Raw genomic sequence first — 21,604 nt, forward strand, 5'->3', positions numbered from 1 at the left:
GTCTTCTATTTGACTCAATCTGTCCATTGTTCTTTGTCCAAGGTTTAATTTTGAGGAGGAGACGCCGACGACCAACTTCGACACTTTCCCGGCGGCCATTCTCACCGTCTTCCAGGTACTCGGTCTTTTCTTCTCTCCATTTAATGAACCAACTCATTTGGCTTTTCACTCTGGAGCTCTATCCTTCGGAATGTTGGACTAGATTAAATCATTGTGTTTTGAACTAAGATCATTTGCAATTAGTGGAATTTGTTGGTCTAACTACTTTTTGTCTCTGTCTCCAAATTACTCATCTTTCTGTTAGTCTGTGTTATACTTTTACTTAAAGTATTAATTGTTGAAATGTTGACCCTACATTATAACTAAATCTTTTGTATTCTTCATTTCATACACTGAACAACTCCCCAATTTTCTATTCTATCTCAACGGCCAATGGCAGATTTTGACTGGCGAGGATTGGAATGCAGTGATGTATCATGGTATTGAGTCCCAGGGGGGCGTACGGCGGGGGATGTTCTCCTCGGTCTACTTCATCGTCCTCACACTCTTTGGAAACTGTATCCTCTCTGACTCTCCGAGTCGTGCCACTGCATGGATATCAGAGATTTCATCTGCATGAAATATTCATATAGTTAAATATAAATATCTCATGTCAAGTGCTGCAATGAGAGCTGTAAACTTTGCCAAATTATTTCCGTGGGGGGGGGGGCATGCTCCTGGACCCCCTTAGGAGGGTTCCCCCAGTGAATTCTGTCCATTTCAACCTCGCACATTTCCACCACATCCGGTCTGTTGCTGATGCTTGGTTGCAATGCACCACGGCTCAGCCATGAAATCCACAAAAATGTAGTTTTTCCTGAGCTTAGTTCCAACCAGACACGCTCCTGAATGTCTTCTTAGCTATCGCCGTCGACAACCTCGCCAATGCACAGGAGCTCACCAAGGTAAGTTTGATGAACCCACAGAACCACATTCTACCCAGGGAACTTTAAAGAACAATACTGAATAAAATTACCCCTGGTAACCCATCCCTTATGGTTTATTGGTCCAGGATGAGGAGAAGCAGGAGGAAGAAGCCAATAAGAAGCTGGCCCTGCAGAAGGCCATGGAGGTGAAGGAGGTCAGCCCCATGTCAGCAGCCAACATCTCTATCGCTGCGTAAGTCGCCCACCCCCATGTTCTCTAAACATGGTCTTTCCTGTGTTGTCTTTCCCATATTGTCAAGTATCAGATATAGCTGGTTCTGCACATGGTCAATGTGCTGTTGGTGTCTTGGCTCTGATCACTGTCTCTCAATGTGTCTCTGTTGTGATTATCGCCTCTGTTCATTTGCATTCTCCTAACTACACAATTGACATGTCTGGCATGTTTCTGTCTACGTGTGTGTGCTTTGACGATGATCCTTCTCTTTCTGACAGGAGTAGATGATTGATCTGAAACAGATCTCCAGTCAGCAGCAGTTTCTCTGATTGGCCTTTCAGTCTTATTTCGTGATCATCAATACAACTAATTCATGCATTAGAGTCTGATGGAGTCAATCAGAACATTGTCAACATCAGCAATCTCCTATAACCTATTTACTGTATCTAACCAAGCAGCCATGCCCTCTCTCCACTGGGATTGGCTATAGGACTAATTCTTGAATTGTGTAATTTTCAGCATTAGGGATGTCATTATGTACTAGGTAAAGATGAGCTCTATTGACAACAGTACTCTATAAAGAATATTGACAAAACATTTTGACAGTCAATAAGTCATTGGTTTGTACATGACAATGCATCAGTAATGTCATTCTCAGCCCATGTGGGACACATCATCTATTAGATGTTTATGACATGTCCTCTGTGTCTTTCACTGTGAGCCCAATGACCCGGGCACGTATTGAAAAAGACCCTCAGAGTAGCAGTTTTGATTTAGGATCATTTTAGCCTTTACCACCATAATGAATAAGATAATATGGATAGGAGGGACCTGATCCAAGATCAGCACTCCTACTTTGAGATGCTTTGTGGATACGGGTCTAGGTCCGAATGGTGGTTAGTTTCAGGAAACAAATCTTTGAAAAAATGAATTCATCTCTCATGGACAGATGACCAAATTACACAATATTTTAGTTCTTAGTCAACCAAGATGAATAATGAATAAACACATTTTAGATTGACAGTAGCCTACTGCATCAATCCTGATGATTGCTTTTGAAGATGGATTTGCCATAAATAGCCACTTGTTTTATCTGTGCTTGTTACGTTTTATCTGTGCTTGTCCGTTGTTGGAATGAGACCAAGGCGCAGCGTGGTAAGCATACATGATGAACACCCCCCCCCAAAAAAAAGATACACGAACGTACCGTTCTGCAGGCTACACAGTAACTGTACAAAAACAAGATCCCACAAACTCAGGTGGAAAACAGGCTGCCTAAGTATGATCCCCAATCAGAGACAACGATAGACAGCTGCCTCTGATTGGGAACCATACCCGGCCAACAAAGAAATAGAACACATTTGCCCACCCAAGTCACACCCTGACCTAACCAAATAGAGAATAAAAAAGGCTCTCTAAGGTCAGGGCGTGACAGTGTTTTTATCTGAATTTTATCTTTTTAACATAGAATGATTAAACCTTAATATGGTTAATTTGTCTGTCTATTTCAAAGCTATGTTGATCCAGGCCATTTCTGAGGAAATTTTTCATTTTAGATATCTGCATAATGTGCAATTTTACAAGGCTTTTTACTTTTGATTAAGGGAATCCATAATCGTCTTATGATTACAAAAGTAATCATGATGTTTTTTAAACGAAGACCATTGTCTGTTTGATTGAAAACGTCACTCTTACGTTTGAAAGGCTTTGTAAACCCATTGTGTATTGAACTTTGCAAATCCACTTTGATACCATTTCTTTGATTACATTGACTTGAGTGTTATTTCTTCTGAAGATTTTCAGTTTTATGTCTTTGGTAACACTTCAGTGAAGGGGTTGTATCAATAAATATTTGCACCCCTCGTAGTCACTTGACCACAGTATGTAACCGTGTGTGGTGTACAGCACTACAAAGTACAGTACTACAAACTGTCAATACTGTATAGTGTACACTACCCCTACTGCTGAAGTGTTAACCACTATTGTAGTTGTTGCTCTGTTGGACTAGTCCTTCTTGTTCGTGGAGGGGACAGGTGGACAGACAGGCAGGCAGACAGACACTTTATGGAGTCCACCTCTCCCCACCACATCCTTTTGGTTTGTGTCTCATTCTTTCTTTCTTTTTGTTTTTATTGTTTTTGTTCTGAATGTGCAGTTTTGTAAAGCAAAATCGAGATGCACTCTCTCGCAGCTCGTCCGTCTCCAGCGTGCATTCACCGTGAGTTTTTGCTCTCTGTTACAATGTTACAATATTTTTACGCCCTCTCCTCTCCTTCCCCGTCCTCTCGCCCATACCTGCCTCCTCCTGCTTCCCCTTTTGCCTTGTTCCTCCTCTCCTTTCCCCCCTCTTCCTCGCCCCATCCACTTCTCCATCTCTTCTTTCCCCTCCTCCTCCACCTAGCCTTCCAATCCCTCTATTAAATCACTCTCTCCATTCTTGTGATCCTTCCAGTCTTCCCAGAGTGTTGAGATACGCTTGAAACTGGAGAACCCAGTGGTGGCTCACTGGTGGCTCTCATTATAGATTGAGATTTCAATTAATAATACTTATCTTATTTACTGAAGTTAAGGCAACTGTGTGTGTGTGTGAGTGTAAATGCATGTACGTAAATGCATGTATGTGAGCATGACTGAGTGTGTGTGTGTGTGTGTGTGTGTGTTTCTGAATACTGAATATTTCATTGTGCATAGCACCAGCTTTCGTCTCCACTGTGTTGATGTCAGAAATGATGAGAGTTTAACCTGAGCTTTTGTGAATAATTGCTATATAAATATTAAATGTCTTGGAGCCCGGTCAATTCCCAAGATATTTTGTCAGTTTTACAGCTTGTGTTTTTTTATACCCCGGGGTTTCACTTCTTCAACACACTGGGTGAGGACCAAACAAATTATAGTACAGTAGCCAAGAGGTAGTATGCCATACTAGACAAATCAAATAAAGTGAAACATAGCATTACGTTGATTTAACCTCTGACCTCTTTGAAATTACATGAATTTGGCTTAATAATTTTTGACAATTAGTAACAACTCTCATTTCTAAACGTTGTGGTGTTGTTGTTGCTAATCTGTGTGTATGTTTCTATCTTGTCCACTGTAATCTCTCTCTCATACCAAAATCACAGCTTACATTATTTGTCTATGCCTTGCATACTTGTTTGTCTGTCTGTCTATTGCTTTTGTTGTCTGTTTTATCTATTCCCCTGCCCGTCGAGTCTTGAGTTACAGGTGACACAAAGAATGCAACTTTACTAGTCATACATACATACAGTTGAAGTCAGAAGATTACATACACTCAGATTGGAGTCATTAAAACTAGTTTTTCAACCACTCCACAAATTTCTTGTTAACAAACTATAGTTTTGGCAAGTCGTTTAGGACATCTACTTTGTGCATGACACAAGTCATTTTTCCAGCAATTGTTTACAGACAGATTATTTCACTTTTAATTCACTATATCACAATTCCAGTGGGTCAGATGTTTACATACACTAAGTTGACTGAGCCTTTAAACAGCTCGGAAAATCTCAGAAAATGATGTCATGGCTTTAGAAGCTTCTGATAGGCTAATTGACATCATTTGAGTCAATTGGAGGTGTACCTGTGGATGTATTTCAAGACCTACCTTCAAACTCAGTGCTTCTTTGCTTGATATCATTATAAAATCAAAAGAAATCAGCCAAGACCTCAGAAAACAATTGTAGATCTCCACAAGTCTGGTTGATCCTTTGGGAGCAATTTCCAAATGCCTGAAGGTACCCCGTTCATCTGTACAAACTATAGTACGCAAGTGTAAACACCATGGGACCACGCAGCTGTCATACCGCTCAGGAAGGAGACGCGTTCTGTCTCCTAGAGATGAACGTACTTTGGTGCGAAAGGTGCAAATCAATCCCAGAATAACAGCAAAAGGACCTTGTGGAGATGCTGGAGGAAACAGGTACAAAAGTATCTATATCCACAGTAAAACGAGTCCTATATCGGCATAACCTTAAAGGCCGCTCAGCAAGGAAGAAGCCACTGCTCCAAAACCACCATAGAAAAGCCAGACTACAGTTTGCAACTGTACATGTGGACAAAGATCGTAATTTCTGGAGAAATGTCCTCTGGTCTGATGAAACAAAAATAGAACTGTTTGGCCAAAAATTACCATCGTTATGTTTGGAGGAAAAGGGGGAGGCTTGCAAGCCGAAGAACAACATCCCAACCGTGAAGCACGGGGGTGGCAGCATCATGTTGTGGGGGTGCTTTGCTGCAGGAGGGACTGGTGCACTTCACAAAATAGATGGCATCATGAAGGAGGAAAATTACGTGGATATATCGAAGCAATATCTCAAGACATCAGTCAGGAAGTTAAAGCTTGGTCGCAAATGGGTCTTTCAAATGGACAATGACCCCAAGCATACTTCCAAAGTTGTGGCAAAAGGGCTTAAGGACAACAAAGTGAAGGTATTGGAGTGGCCATCACAAAACCCCGATCTCAATCCCATGGAAAGTTTGTGTGCAGAACTGAAAAAGCTTGCGCGAGCAAGGAGGCCTACTAACCTGACTCAGTTACACTGTCATGAGGAATGGGCCAAAATTCACCCAACTTATTGTGGGAAGCTTGTGGAAGGCTACCCGAAACGTTTGACCCAAGTTAAACAATGTAAAGGCAATGCTACCAAATACTAATTGAGTGTATGTAAACTTCTGACCCACTGGGAATGTGATAAAATAATTTAAAGTTGAAATAAATCATTCTATCAACTATTATTCTGACATTTCACATTCTTAAAATAAATTGGTGATCCTATCTGACCTAAGACAGGGAGTTTTTACAAGCATTAAATGTCAGGAATTGTGAAAAACTAAGTTTAAATGTATTTGGCTAAGGTCTATGTAAACTTCCGACTTCAACTGTATATTCATACTGTACACACAGAGTCATACAGTCAAAAACATGTGTACATAGAAACCATCTTTGAAATGATTCCTTCGGGCCTCCCGAGTGGCACTGCGTTCTAAGGCACTGGATCACAGTGCTTCAGGCATCACTACAGACCCTGGTTTGATCCCAGGCTGTGTCACAACCGGCTGTGACCTGGAGTACCAAAGGGCGGTGCACAATTGGCCCAGCGTTGTGCGGGTTAGGGGAGGGTTTGGCCAGGGGGGCTTTACTTGGCTCATCGCGCTCTAGCGACTCCTTGTGGCAGGCCGGGCTCCTGCAGGCTGTCTTTGGTCATCAGTTGAACAGCAAATACTCCCCATAGTAAACGTGTCATTTACCATGCTTGGGTTTAAAACATGCTCACCCAAACCCTTTACAGATTCACACATGGCCAGTGTGCATCCCAAATGGCACCACCCTATTCCATAGTACACTACTTTTGACCAGGGCTCTGGTCATAAGTAGTGAACTATATAGGGCATATGGTGCCATTTCAGATGCAGCCCATGTGTGAATCTGTAGAGGGTTTGGGTGAGCATGTTTTAAACCCAAGCGTGGTAAATGACAAGTTTACTATGGGGAGTATTTGTGTTGGCACATCCATAAAGACCATCTTGTGTCTCGAGCCAGCAAAGTCCCACTGCTGTTTGTACAGCAACTCAGACCATATGGGAGAAATTAGCGATTTGTTTTGTGTGCAAGTTGTGAAGCTCAGATGCTCATGGGTTGATATGCTTGTGCTATGGATGACAGTGTTTTCTTAAACACCATTAATGCCAAAATAGGAGAGCTACAGGTGAGCTGCTACTTCACTCTAACACCCTGTATCCCTCTCACCCCTCATATCCGTTCCCCTCACCTGTCCATTGGCCCTGCAGTAAGGAGCAGCAGAGAGCCAATAAGATAATGTCAGTGTGGGAGCAGCGCACCAACCAACTGCGTCGAAACAACCGGCGAGCCAGCTCCGAGGCTCTGTTCAACGAGCTGGACCCCGAGGAGCGTCTGCGGGTCTCTTCCACCCTCCACCTGCGTTCCGACATGAAGACCCACAACGACCGCCCCCTAGTGGTGGAGCCAGGTAACGGGGACAATCCCCGACCCCCCGAGGAGGACAGAGACGGAGCAGACCCCCAGCAAGAGGGTGGAGACCCCCACGGTCCACAGCCACGCAAGCACTACCGTCACCGGGAGAGGAACGGGGAGAATGGGGAGAGCAGGCATCACACCCACCACAGCCGCAGTAGGGACCACTGCCACCCAGACGGGCCCCGATCCAAAGAGGGCAAGGTGGAGAGGAACCATAGTCGAGAGGGGGGGCAGGGCCACAGGCACCATCACCAGGCTGAATCCCCAGAGGAGGGGGTTAACGGAGGGGGAGAGGGAAGGGAATACCGCCACCACCACTCCGACAGACAGGGGAACCGGGCCCTGGCTACCAGGGACAGACTGGAGAGCAGGGGCCGGGGCCACAGGGAGGAGAACGGAGAAAGGAGGAAGCACCGCTCACGCATAGTCAGGGCCCAGTCAACACTGGATGGAGACGAGTGTAGAGAGAATGGAGAGAGAAATGGAGACAGGGACCAAGGACACAGGTGAGACCAGTGCTGACTGACCAACACATTCTCAATGTGCTTTAATTACCTCTTTTTACTAAGTCATCACCGCAGAGCTTCACTGATGTGCACAGGCTGTGTTTTGAATGTTTTGCAGGGACAGGCAGACCGACTCTCAAGGGGAGAGCTTGGCCACCAGTCCTGTGCAGCCTCCTGCAGGTCTGCAGGCTGGAGAGAAGCAAGAGGATGCTGACAACCAGAAGAACAGCCACAGAGCCAGCCAGGCAGGCCTGAACAGCAACACTGTCCACATCCCTGTCACCATCACCGCCCCATCCAGAGAGACCACCATCATACCCAGTCAGTACCCTAGTCTCTATCTTAGTCCAGGAGTTTTCTAACTTTTCTTGCCCAGGGACCCACTGCCAAGGCAAACCAGCGACCCAGGGATCCCCCCATCATATGTTAGCAAAACAAATTGTGAATGATAACGGCAAGTAGAAGTAATTAACATTTAATAATGATAAGCAGTTTCATTTTTCTGACCACCTCACAGTTCATTGGAAGAGGAAGTGTAAACTCTACATAGTCTATTACCTAGAAAGGCATCTTCGCGGCGTGGAGAAAGTGTTGCTGTTGTAAAGCACATTTTCAGCAATTCTTCAAATTTTCTCATTGAACTCATTGAAAATTTTGAAGCCAATTTTCAGAAATTCTACACACTTTGGCATAGAGCTGAGACAATTTTGCCAATTCTATTTTGCCATGGCTAATGCTGTGTTCCTCTGCTCAAACATTAGAACAATTTTAATGGACATTTATTTTTATAATTCTCCCTGACTGTCTAGCTTTTATTTGATTGTTAGTTTTCAGAGATGATATTATTAATAAATATAGTTAAAACTTTTTTCTGTGCTTTCTGTCTGTTTTTAGTCTTTAAAGTTGACACTGAAATAGTTTTTCCATCCTGTAAATTGCCACTTAAACGGCCTGCTTAAGAATTGTCTCCATATTAAAGGGATAGTTCAAGATTTTGGCAATGAAGCCATTTATCTATTTCCCTAGAGTCAGATGAACAGGAACAGTTTGCATGCTAACTGTTCCTGTAGGCTTCCAGTCATTGCACTAAGCCCAGTTAACATGGGCTAGTGAAACAACCTCTAACTTCCTTCATGCTGGACGCAGTGACATAACAATGGTGGAAAAAAATCCCCACAACCCCTAGGGGGCCGCGGACCCTAGTTTGAAAACCCCTGCCTTTATCAATACCTCAGTCTGTACCCCAGTCAGTTCCCCACTGTGTTATGTTTCTCTTAGCCATAGGCTGCAGGGGAAACACTTGGGTGAAAGTGTAGTGTAACATTAGGTTAGTATGACTGATCAGTGCCTGATCAGCTATGTGTTGGTTATGTTGTAGTGAAGGTCTATCATGAGTTCTTTCTCTGAGTGTAATCTCTCTCTCTCTCAATCTCGCACTCACTCTCTCTTTGATAGTGGATAACATAGACTGTGAGAACCTCCCCCTGAACGAGGAGAAGAAGGACATGGAGGAGGAGCTGAAGAACGGCCCCAAACACATTCTCCCCTACAGCTCCATGTTTGTGTTTGGACAGACCAACCCGTAAGTCATGTCCTGAGACAGGGAACCTGTTGGCTAGTAAGACTAGTCTGGGCTCAAACTGTTTCTACATTTCTCTATTGGGTGCCACTCAGTATTACGTCAGCGTTTTGAGAGGTTATGTTGAGTGCACTCAGTGAGATTACCTGTGCTGTTCAGGGTGCGTCGGCTGTGCCACTACGTGGTGAACCTGCGTTACTTTGAGATGTGTATCCTGTCGGTCATCACCATGAGCAGCATAGCCCTGGCTGCTGAAGACCCTGTGCAGGCCAATGCACCACGCAACAACGTGAGTCCTGCAAGAGTACACACACACACACACACACACACACACACACACACTGCTGGGTATTTGGGTACGGAGGCCTGAGGAGCAGCTCCTACTAGCGCTAAAGGAATTGCATCCAAATCCCAGAACCCCCTCAGTCTGACTGACTGACTAGCTGATTCATTAGGCCTGATTGAGCTGCCAGAAGCTTCTAGAATTTCTGCTAATATCACCTGAAAGTTATACTTTGTGAGAGTGCTACAGAAACAAAAATAGTCATAAATATGAGCTGAGTGCTGCTAAGTTGATTGCCTGCTGTGTGTCTTGAGGAAGAGGAAAGAAGACGGGCTGTGTGACTGAACATTCAATCATTTGCAGGTGCTCAAGTATCTGGACTACGTCTTCACAGGAGTGTTCACCTTTGAGATGGTGATTAAGGTGAGAGGTCATACTGGTGAAATGGTTGGAAATAGACATACAACAGTTTCCTCCGTTTGAACACACAGAGGTACTCTCTTAGGTTGCAGCTAGAATTAGCTCCACTGTAATGCGGTAGCACTGGTATTACAGTTTATCCAAGACCAGGGCTCCTTGCTGAAGTGGTAACATTCATCCATTAACATTCATAATGTGGATCATCTTCCTTATGACTTTAACTCTGTGTGTAGATGATAGACCTGGGACTGCTCCTTCATCCTGGTTCTTACTTCCGGGACCTGTGGAACATCCTGGACTTTATTGTGGTCAGTGGAGCTCTGGTGGCGTTCGCCTGCTCGTAAGTAAACACTTGACATACTGTTTGTTCTTGTGCCAGCTGTAGGTGGGGTTAAAGGGGCAATCTGGGATTCGAAAAACCAAACAAAGCAGGGACCTCACCATTTGTTTTGGTAAAAAGCTGAGGAATGGGGCTGGAGAAATTGAAAATGTATGTTCCAATCCCAGATTGCTCCTTTAAATTGATTACAGTATTAGTACTGTTTCAAATCCTTTTTCAGCCAACAGCACCTCTCCCCTAGGTTGTCACTTCACAGTCAACACACTGACTCTCCAGCTGACGCATCTACAAATATGCCAGTCTGGGAGGTGCACTCACTCACCCGCCACAGCCCAAAACATTCCCCCAAATCATCCTCTCTGTACAGCTCTGAGGGGCTCTAAACCACTTTGCCTGTGGTTATTTGCCAAAATGGGTTGTTGCTCAAACTCTTCTTTTAACCTTTAATCACCCCTCCCATCTGTGTAGTAGGGTGTGTGGGATTTGTTTAATGAGCGTGAGGTTAAGCTGGGGAGGTGGGCGGGGGCTTCGTCTTAGTGCTAATGTACAGCAGTTGTTCTCTCCCTCCCTGGTACTGAGAGGGAAATGTTATCAGGTGCTTCTATGGCAAGTAACACACACAGTCTCAGACATGCGCACACACAAGCACAAGCACACACATGCACACACACAAAGACAATAAAGGGAGGTGAAATCCAGTCTTTCCAACCAGTAAAAGGAAATGGTGTATTCTCTCCCACAACCAGCTCAGTCAGTTATTTTGCACCCCAGTGGTGTCATGGTGGGGCTAATGTGTAATAAATAACCTGTGAAGTAGTCTATTGTACCACATTTGTATTGCTGTTGTCTATCTTACTCTTCTCTCTTTTTTCTGAACTGTAGCCTATTGTATATGGATGGTTTTCTGTGTCGCTGACTGTCTCTTTCTCATTTAATTCTGTCCCTCCATCTTTCTCTTTTGTGGCTTGGATTGCTTTCAGGAGCTTCATGGGGTAATGCCTTTGTTTGCCTGCTTTTTTCCCTTTGTCTCTTTTGTCTTTCTTGACAGTTTATCTCTCTGTCTCTCTCTCTGTCTCTCGTTCGGTTTGTCTCTCTGTCTGTTTCTCTGTCCATCCTAGTCAACAGAGCCTATGCCCAACATGTAGCCAGCAGCCTCACGCTCATTTATCAAGCTTTTTGATTAGTTAGCCTGTATTAGAGGTCGACCGATTATGATTTTTCAACGCCGATACCGATTATTGGAGGACCCCAAAAAAAAATCTGATACCGATTATTCGGCCGATTCTTTACATTTATTTGTAATAATGACAATTATAACAATACTGAATGAACACTTATTTTAACTTAATATAATACATCAATAAAATCAATTTAGCCTCAAATAAATAATGAAACGTGTTCAATTTGTTTTAAATAATGCAAAAACAAAAAGTGTTGGAGAAGAAAGTAAAAGTGCAATATGTGCCATGTAAGAAAGCTAACGTTTAAGTTCCTTGCTCAGAACATGAGAACATATTTTTTATTTTTTATTTAACCTTTATTTAACCAGGCAAGTCAGTTAAGAACACATTCTTATTTTCAATGACGGCCTGGGAACAGTGGGTTAACTGCCTGTTCAGGGGCAGAACGACAGATTTGTACCTTGTCAGCTCGGGGGTTTGAACTCGCAACCTTCCGGTTACTAGTCTAGGCTACTCTGCCGCTGGTGGTTCCTTTTAACATGAGTCTTCAATATTCCCAGGTAAGAAGTTTTAGGTTGTAGTTATTATAGGAATTATAGGACTATTTCTCTCTATACCATTTGTATTTCATTAACCTTTGACTATTGGATGTTCTTATAGGCACTTTACTATTGCCAGTGTAACAGTATAGCTTCCGTCCCTCTCCTCGCTCCTCCCTGGGCTCGAACCAGGAGCACAACGACAACAGCCACCCTTGAAGCAGCGTTACCCATGCAGAGTAAGGGGAACAACTACTCCAAGTCTCAGAGCGAGTGACGTTTGAAACACTATTAGCCCGTACCCCGCTAACTAGCTAGCCATTTCACATTGGTTACACCAGCCTCATCTCGGGAGGTGATAGGCTTGAAGTCATAAACAGCGCAATGCTTGACGCACAACGAAGAGCTGCTTGCAAAACGCACAAAAGTGCTGTTTGAATGAATGCTTATGAGCCTGCTGCTGCCTACCACCGCTCAGTCAGACTGCTCTATCAAATCATAGACTTAGTTATAACATAATAACACACAGAAATACGAGCCTTAGGTCATTAATATGGTCGAATCCGGAAACTATCATCTCGAAAACATTATTTCAGTGAAATACGGAACCATTCCGTATTTTAAGGGGTGGCATCCATTAGTCTAAATATTCCTGTTACATTGCACAACCTTCAATGTTATGTCATAATTACGTAAAATTCTGGCAAATTAGGCGGCCCAAATTAGGCGTCCCAAACTGTTGCATATACACTGACTCTGCGTGCAATGAACGCAAGAGAAGTGACACAATTTCACCTGGTTAATATTGCCTGCTAAGCTGGATTTCTTCTAGCTAAATATGCAGGTTTAAAATATATACTTCTGTGTATTGATTTTAAGAAAGGCATTGATGTTCATGGTTAGGTACACATTGGAGCAACGATACGCACCACATCGATTATATGCAACACAGGACACGCTAGATAAACTAGTAATACCATCAACCATGTGTAGTTAACTAGTGATTATGATTGATTGTTTAATGCTAGCTAGCAACTTACCTTGACTTACTGCATTCGCGTAACAGGCAGTCTCCTCGTGGAGTGCAAAGAGAGGCAGGAGGTTAGAGCGTTGGTCTAGTTAACTGTAAGGTTGCAAGATTGAATCCCGCCAAGCTGACATGGTGAAAATCTGTCGTTCTGTCCCTGAACGAGGCAGTTAACCCACCGTTCCTAGGCCGTCATTGAAAATAAGAATGTGTTCTTAACTGACTTGCCAAGTTAAATAAAGATTAAATAAAGGTGTACAAAATAATAATAATTAAATCTGCCAAATCGGTGTCCAAAAATACCGATTTCCGATTGTTATGAAAACTTGAAATCGGCCATTCCAATTAAATCGGTCGACCTCTAGCCTGTATAGCTACGCATCTATAGATTCACCCTCATTATATTACTGTAGATTATTGGGTCACATTCCATTTGGATAGTCCCATATAGATGCTCTACAGATGGTCATCATACTATCTGTTGAAAAGCAACTGCTTGCTAAGGTTACAGTTAGGGTTAGCTGTAGAATAAGAGTTAGGGTAGGGGTTAAGATTAGGATTAAGTTTAGGGTTGGGATAGGGTTATGGTTCGGTTTAGTGGATGGTGTTGTTGAATGTTATTGAACATCTACAAACCATCTAAATGGGACTGTCCAAATAAATAGTTTCCTGCTATTCTGACCATTTGCATATGTTCACTTATTTACTCTTCCATTGAAAATTCACACTCACTCATTATTGAGAGGGTGTTTTTGCATGTTTTTTTTATTTTATTTTAAATTTGACCTTTATTTAACCAGGCAAGTCAGTTAAGAACACATTCTTATTTTCCATGACGGCCTGGGAACAGTGGGTTAACTGCCTGTTCAGGGGCAGAACGACAGATTTGTACCTTGTCAGCTCGGGGGTTTGAACTCTAGTCCAACGCTCTAACCACTAGGCTACCCTGCCGCCCCAAACAGTAGTTTGATTTGATGTAGGTGCGTTTGAGGTGTGTGAGTGTGTGTGCCTCTTCACTGTGTGCGTGTGAATGGCTGTCTATATGCACATACATCCTTGTGTGTGCGTGCACGTGTGTATGTGCATGTGGGTGAGTGTGTCTGTGCGTGTGAGTGCGTGCATGCATGCGTGTTTGTGGTAGTTGTCCCATAATGCTGTCTCAGTAGGGTATGTATGTTTGTTCCTCTCCTGGTGCTGTGGGATGCTGATAGGGAGGTTATCTGGAGGATACACTTCCTCTCCCTAGCTGCTCACCTCACAGACAGACAGACAGACAGACAGACAGACAGACAGACAGACAGACAGACAGACAGACAGACAGAACTGTGTCTCTTGTCGTACGTCATGTCTTGTCCTCCTTAATGCCATCTCACTGGAAAAACTCTCTGTCAGAAAATGAGTCCCAAATGGCATCCCATTTACCAATGTAGTGCACTTATTTTGACCAGGCCCAATATGGCTCTGGTCAAAACTAATGCACTATGTAGGGAACAGGGTGTAATTTGGAACTCATTCTGGGTCTTCTTGTCAGAAACAGGAGATGGACAGCTAAAACTGTCCTTTTACTATTTTTTTCAGTCTGTTAGGTTTCTGCTCATTTTTCACTTGAACTTAGTAAAATCCTTCCGTGTGCTTGTCATTATCTGTTTCTTTCTGCTGTGTTTTGATGTTCTTATTAAGTCTTAAGGATAACTAGCACCACAGTATCTCCATGCCTATTCAACAGTAGTAGTGGTAGTAGTAGTAGTATTATTGGCTTAAAGTGTTTATTTTGCTCAGTGTTTCTGTATATTTCTGCCTTTTTCTTTGTCTCTATGAAGCAGCCTTAATATCTTATGTGCTTTGGGTTTGTTCTCTGTGATTCGTGACGTGTGTTTGTTTGCGTGTGTCCTGTTTATCATTGCTTTTCTTCATCAGATCGCAACAAAGCGTGGCCAGGTGGGGACCTACCCTCTCTCTGTCATTGACCCCTGACCCCAAAAACGTTCCCCTATCAACCTCCTCCATCGCATTCCAAAACGCTCACTTTCTCTGCTGGATACCCATTCCACCTCTTACGCTCTCAATGAACTAATCCCAGTCCCAATGAGGAACTATTGGAGACCCAGTAGCTTTCAGAAGACAATCACTGATCAGATTCATCTCTGTCCCTTGTTGCCATTGTGTGCCGACATGCCAAAGCAAAGGACAGTTGTACAATGCCAACATTTACAGTTGGAATTAGAATGAAAGTATATCAAATTAATACTAATATATTTATAGTGCATTCGGAAAGAATTTAGGCCACTTTGCTTTTTCCACATTTTGTTACGTTACAGCCTTATTCTAAAATGGATTAAATCGTTTTTTCCCCCTCGTAAATCTACACACAATACCCCATAGTAACAAAGCAAAAACAGGTTTTTAGAAATGTTTGCAAATGTACACTACCATTCAAAAATGTGTGGTCACTTAGAAATGTCCTTGTTTTTGAAAGAAACGCACATTTTTTGTCCATTTAAAATAACATCAAATTCATCAGAAATACAGTGTAGACATGGTTAATGATGTAAATGACTATTATAGCTGGAAACGGCAGATTTAAAAAAAATCATATCTACATAGGTGTACAGAGGCCAATTATCAGCAACAATCACTCCTGTGTTCCAATAGCATGTTGTGTTAGCTAATCCAAGACTATCATTTAGAATAAAAAATATATATAATTTTTTATTTTATTTTACCCTGTTTTCTCCCAATTTCGTGGTATCCAATTGTTTTTAGTAGCTACTATCTTGTCTCATCGCTACAACTCCCGTACGGGCTCGGGAGAGACGAAGGTTGAAAGTCATGCGTCCTCCGATACACAATCCAACCAAGCCGCACTGCTTCTTAACACAGCGCGCATCCAACCCAGAAGCCAGCCGCACAAATGTGTCGGAGGAAACACTGTGCACCTGGCAACCTTGGTTAGCGCGCACTGCGCCCGGCCGCCCACAGGAGTCGCTGGTGCGCGATGAGACAAGGATATCCCTACTGGCCAAACCCTGGAGCATCAGCATTTGTGGGTTCAATTACAGGTTCAAAATGTCCAGAAACAAAGAACGTTCTTCTTAAACTCGTCAGTCTATTCGGGTTCTGAGAAATGAAGGCTATTCCATGTGAGAAATTGCCAAGAAACTGAAGATCTTGTACAACCCCGTGTACTACTCCCTTCACAGAACAGTACAAACGGGCTGTAACCAGAATAGAAAGAGGAGTGGGAGGCACCGGTGCACAACTGAGCAAGAGGACAAGTACATTAGAGTGTCTAGTTTGAGAAACAGACGCCTCACAAGTCCTCAACTGGCAGCTTCATTAAATAGTACCCGGAAAACACCAGTCTCAACATCAAATCAAATCAAATCAAATGTATTTATATAGCCCTTCGTACATCAGCTGATATCTCAAAGTGCTGTACAGAAACCCAGCCTAAAACCCCAAACAGCAAGCAATGCAGGTGTAGAAGCACGGTGGCTAGGAAAAACTCCCTAGAAAGGCCAAAACCTAGGAAGAAACCTAGAGGAACCAGGCTATGTGGGGTGGCCAGTCCTCTTCTGGCTGTGCCGGGTGGAGATTATAACAGAACATGGCCAAGATGTTCAAATGTTCATAAATGACCAGCATGGTCGAATAATAATAAGGCAGAACAGTTGAAACTGGAGCAGCAGCACAGTCAGGTGGAAGTTGAAACTGGAGCAGCAGCATGGCCAGGTGGACAGTGAAGAGGCGACTCTGGGATGCTATCCTTCTAGGCAGAGTTGCAAAGAAAAAGCCATATCTTAGACTGGCCAATAATAATAAAAGAATAAGATGGGCAGAAGAACACAGACAATGGACAGAGGAACTCTGCCTAGAAGGCCAGCATCCCGGAGTCACATCTTCACTGTTGGCATTGAGACTGGTGTTTTGCGGGTACTAATTAATGAACCTGCCAGTTGACGACTTGTGAGGCGTCGGTTTCTCAAACTAGACACTCTAATGTACTTGTCCTCTTGCTCAGGAACTCTGGAGATCATCGGGTTCTTGGGCACCTCCCAACCAAGGCCTTCTCCCCCGATTGCTCAGTTTGGCCGGCCGGCTCTAGGAAGAGTCTTGGTGGTTCCAAACTTCTTCCGTTTAAGAATGATGGAGGCCACTGTGTTCTTGTGGACCTTCAATGCTGCAGCAATGTTTTGCTACCCTTCCCCAGATCTGTGCCTCGACATAATCCTGTCTCGGAGCTCTACAGACAATTCCTTCCACCTCGTGGCTTTGTTTTTGCTCTGACATGCACTGTCAACTGTGGGACCTTATATAGACAGGTGTGTGCATTTCCAAATCATGTCCAATCATGCATTTAACACAGGTGCACTCCAATCAAGTTGTTGAAACATCTCAAGGATGATCAATGGAAACAGGATGCACCTGAGCTCAATTTTGAGTCTCATAGCAAAGGGTCTGAATACTTAAGCAGATAAGGTATTTCTGTTTAATTTTTTTTTATACATTTGCAAAATGTTCTAAAAACCTGTTTTCGCTTTGTCATTATGGGCTATTGTATATAGATTGATTGGGGGGTCTGTAACGTAATAGATCTGGGACTGCTCCTCCATCTTTATCTTAAATAGTGAAGGAGTTAGCGAGAAGGGCAGATCAGGGAGAGTGAATCGTGTTTCTGGGTTGAGAGAGCAGAAGGTTCGGAATAATGCTCATGTTCTACTGGGAGGCAGATTATTGTAAACAGGAAATGCTGTGCTCTCTCTCTCGGAAAGGGGCAACCAATAAGGCTGTAGTCATGGTGACCGAGGATAACCTCCTCGCATCTGGCTGCTGCAGCTGCACACACAAGGCATATCAGGGCTGATCTGAGCTACTTAATGTGAACACACACACACACATCTATTCTTCCTGCCTACAGCTCTTCTGAAAGCTATTGAGGAATGGTTCACTCGCCATCTAGACGTGTTGAGACCCTGGATTGATATGGGCGGGGGTTGACTTACCGGATTGCATGCTGGGGTAACCAGATCTTCAGTGCATGACTGTTGCATGCCAGTGTATTAGACCTAAAGCTCCCATTGGGTAAGAAAAAGTCAACACGCCCATTCTGTGTGGAACCATGCTTCTGTTTTCCCTAGTTATTGAGGTAGTTGTCTCCACTGAATACACCTAGACTAACTCATTATGGGTTCAGTCCTTGAGATGGGTGCACAACACATACTGTATAGCTCCAGTTTACGTGCCAATCTTCCATTGACGGCAGTGTGAGATTTATTCCAAAGTATGAGGTGTGTACTTCAGTTCAGTATGCACCTCAAGTCATGATTTCAAACTGTATAGTGCAGTACATTGCACGGTGCTCCACTGAGAGTGGAAAGGCAGGGTTGCTCTCTCATCCCCTCTAGCAGAATCATGGATGGGTTACAACTTCCTATAGTCAGTTCTTCTTTGGAGCCTCCTAGTCCTCCTCCACTGGCTGTCTGGGCCTTATTTCACACTGAATTTAGGAGCTCCAGCCCCATCTATATTGATGGACAGAGAGGACTGACTGATTTCTGCCTGTGTAAGAGGGGAGATATGCACTCTAGAGAGTTCTCTACAGAGGCATTATCAACCTGCCGAGGAGCTGTGACCACACACACACACACACACACACGCACACGCAGTCTTGTACAACTAACCTTGTGGGGACACACAATTCAGTCCCATTCATAATCATATTTTCCCTAACCCTTATCCTAACCTTTACCCGGAAATCTAACCTTAACTCTAACCCCCCTAGAAATAGCACTTGACCTTGTTGGGACTACTAGACTGCTGGTCCCCACAAGTATTGTTAAACGCGTCCACACTAGACATGCTCACACACACACTCATACACACACACTAAGTATGTAAACTCATAATAAACACACAGAATATACGATGGTGACAGTATATGGACAGCCACAGTGTGTAAATGTGACTGGTAGATTATTGTATTGACACCACACTGTACATCTGGCTCCTGAGGACGGTACTGTATATTGTCGCTAACAGGTCCTAAATGATTGTTTTGTAACCCGCCATTGTGGCAAGAACATCAGTGGTTCCTGCAAAGAAGCTCGTCCCTGACTCAGGGCTGGTTTCTTTGTATCTTTTTCTACCACTGTGTATGTCTGTTATTCTACAGAAATACCAGTGGATAGTGTATTGTAGTCCTTTGTCCTATTATGTGATTGCTCCCTGTATTGCTCTTAAAATATGATTCAATAGCTCTATTGCTCTGTGTAGGTATGTTTCTGTATAATAACCCATCAACTCACATGCATGTACTCTACTAACTCTATTGTACTCTACTAACTCTATTGTACTCTACTAACTCTATTGTACTCTACTGACTCTATTGTACTCTACTAACTCTATTATACTCTACTAACTCTATTGTACTCTACCAACTCTATTGTACTCTGCTGTACTCTACCAACTCTATTGTACTCTACCAACTCTATTGTACTCTGCTGTACTCTATTGTACTCTGCTGTACTCTACCAACTCTATTGTACTCTACTGTACAATATTGTACTCTACTGTATTCTACCAACTATATTGTACTCTACCAACTATATTGTACTCTACCAACTCTATTGTACTCTACCAACTCTATTGTACTCTACTGTACAATATTGTACTCTACTGTACTCTACCAACTCTATTGTACTCTACTGTACTCTACCAACTATATTGTACTCTACTGTACTCTACCAACTATATTGTACTCTACCAACTCTATTGTACTCTACCAACTCTATTGTACTCTACTGTACAATATTGTACTCTACTGTACTCTACCAACTCTATTGTACTCTACCAACTCTATTGTACTCTACTGTACTCTACCAACTATATTGTACTCTACTGTACTCTACCAACTATATTGTACTCTATCAACTCTGTTGTACTCTACAAACTATATTGTACTCTACTAACTCTACTGTACAATATTGTACTCTACTGTACTCTACCAGCTCTATTGTACTCTACCAACTCTATTGTACTCTACCAATTCTATTGTACTCTACTGTACTCTATTGTATTCTACTGTACTCTACTGTACTCTACTAACTGCTGAATATACCTACTAGAACTTGTAACTGCAAGGATGGGTGGTATTTGATCTATACATGTGTGCCTTAAAGAGAGAGAGTTTAATGAATACCGTGTTTGCCAAAGGAGGCTGGTGGGAGAAGCTATAGGAGGATGGGCTCATTGTAATGGCTGGAATGGAATGACTGGTATGGTATCAAATATATGGAAACCACATATTTTACTCCGTTCCATTTATTCCATTCCAACAATGAGCCCGTCCTCCTATAGCTCCTCCCACCAGCCTCCTCGTATGTGTGTGTGTGTGTGTGTGTGTGTGTGTGTGTGTGTGTGTGTGTGTGTGTGTGTGTGTGTGTGTGTGTGTGTGTGTGTGTGTGTGTGTGTGTGTGTGTGTTTGCGTGCGTGCGTGTGCGCGCGCGCGTGCGTGCGTGCGTGGTCAAAAGGTAAGGTAGTGGTGAGAGCCTGTGGGCCACAGCATAATGCCTACTCTCCTTTTGTTTGGTCTATAGTCACTAACTGTGGGCTTGCTCTGTGCAGAGGAACTAAAGGCAAGGACATCAACACCATCAAGTCTCTCAGGGTGCTGCGAGTTCTAAGGCCTCTGAAGACCATCAAACGACTGCCAAAACTCAAGGTAGCTACATCTGTTACCTGTTCGCTCCGCTCTGACACAACAGAAAAGCCACTTCCATGGCCAGTTAGTCAAACAAACACATACGGATGCATTCACGAACGTACACACACACACACACACACACACACACACACACACACACACACACACACAGAAATTGCAGCAGCAGCCAGTGGATGAATAACTCCCAAGTGATTTGTACGAGATATAAACTAATACATTAATCACATCAGTGGGAGAGAAGAGGAGGGTGAGATGTAATGACTGATATCCACAGTGTCTATCTTCATTTACCAGTTAATCATCCTCTGCCCGGTGACAAATGGGGAAAAATGCTAATCTGTCTCACTCTTTTCAGGACCCCAGCTCTGATCTTGTCTCACAAGGACTAGACCAAAGTAATTGATGTGTGGAAAGGTAGTTGATCAGACCAAAGATAGCAGCACATCCTGTTGAAGTAATTGATGGGTTGATTGAGATAGATCAGGGTTAGCAGGGAGGTAAGCCCTTCTACTCCCTACCTCTGGTCCAGGGCGTTACATGCTGCTTGCTGAGGCTGAAGGCTCAGTGTCAGCAAGCTGCACGTAACACACGGGACTAGAGCTAATCACTCTCATACACTTAGCTATTTGTACTGAGTGACATGAGTGACATAAAAAATAACTTACTTCAGGGAGCAGCTCTGTGAGTTACTGTCTCATTCATCCCTGCAGATACATATTAATTGGGAAGATTTCAAAACATGCCATGACAGGTAGACAGTCATTCAAACCACAAATTGATCAACAGAGTGCTGCGTAGAGACTGTGTGCATGTGTCTAGATGGGTGTTCACATGCATGGTAACGTGTTTGAGT

At 43.3% G+C, this 21,604-nt stretch overlaps 2 protein-coding genes across 3 annotated transcripts in view; both read left to right on the forward strand.

The window, feature by feature from the left end:
- The first annotated feature begins 1,105 nt into the window (after positions 1-1,105).
- LOC135571506 (probable voltage-dependent N-type calcium channel subunit alpha-1B) lies at positions 1,106-21,140 on the forward strand. The gene is made up of 9 exons (XM_065018099.1): positions 1,106-1,158; positions 6,946-7,659; positions 7,778-7,992; positions 9,115-9,241; positions 9,398-9,527; positions 9,885-9,944; positions 10,175-10,281; positions 20,652-20,748; positions 21,135-21,140. Exons 1-9 carry the CDS (start codon positions 1,106-1,108, stop codon positions 21,138-21,140), a joined length of 1,509 nt encoding a protein of 502 aa, XP_064874171.1.
- LOC115121708 (voltage-dependent N-type calcium channel subunit alpha-1B-like) overlaps positions 20,659-21,604 on the forward strand; it is a 43,225-nt gene continuing 42,279 nt past the window's right edge. For both annotated transcript variants that reach the window (XM_029650840.2, XM_029650848.2), the window contains exon 1: positions 20,659-20,748. The gene's annotated coding sequence lies outside the window, so the exon portion shown is untranslated. The remainder of the gene's footprint in view (positions 20,749-21,604) is intronic.

This window comes from Oncorhynchus nerka, linkage group LG4, assembly GCF_034236695.1.
Source record: "Oncorhynchus nerka isolate Pitt River linkage group LG4, Oner_Uvic_2.0, whole genome shotgun sequence".
Taxonomy (NCBI): domain Eukaryota; kingdom Metazoa; phylum Chordata; class Actinopteri; order Salmoniformes; family Salmonidae; genus Oncorhynchus; species Oncorhynchus nerka.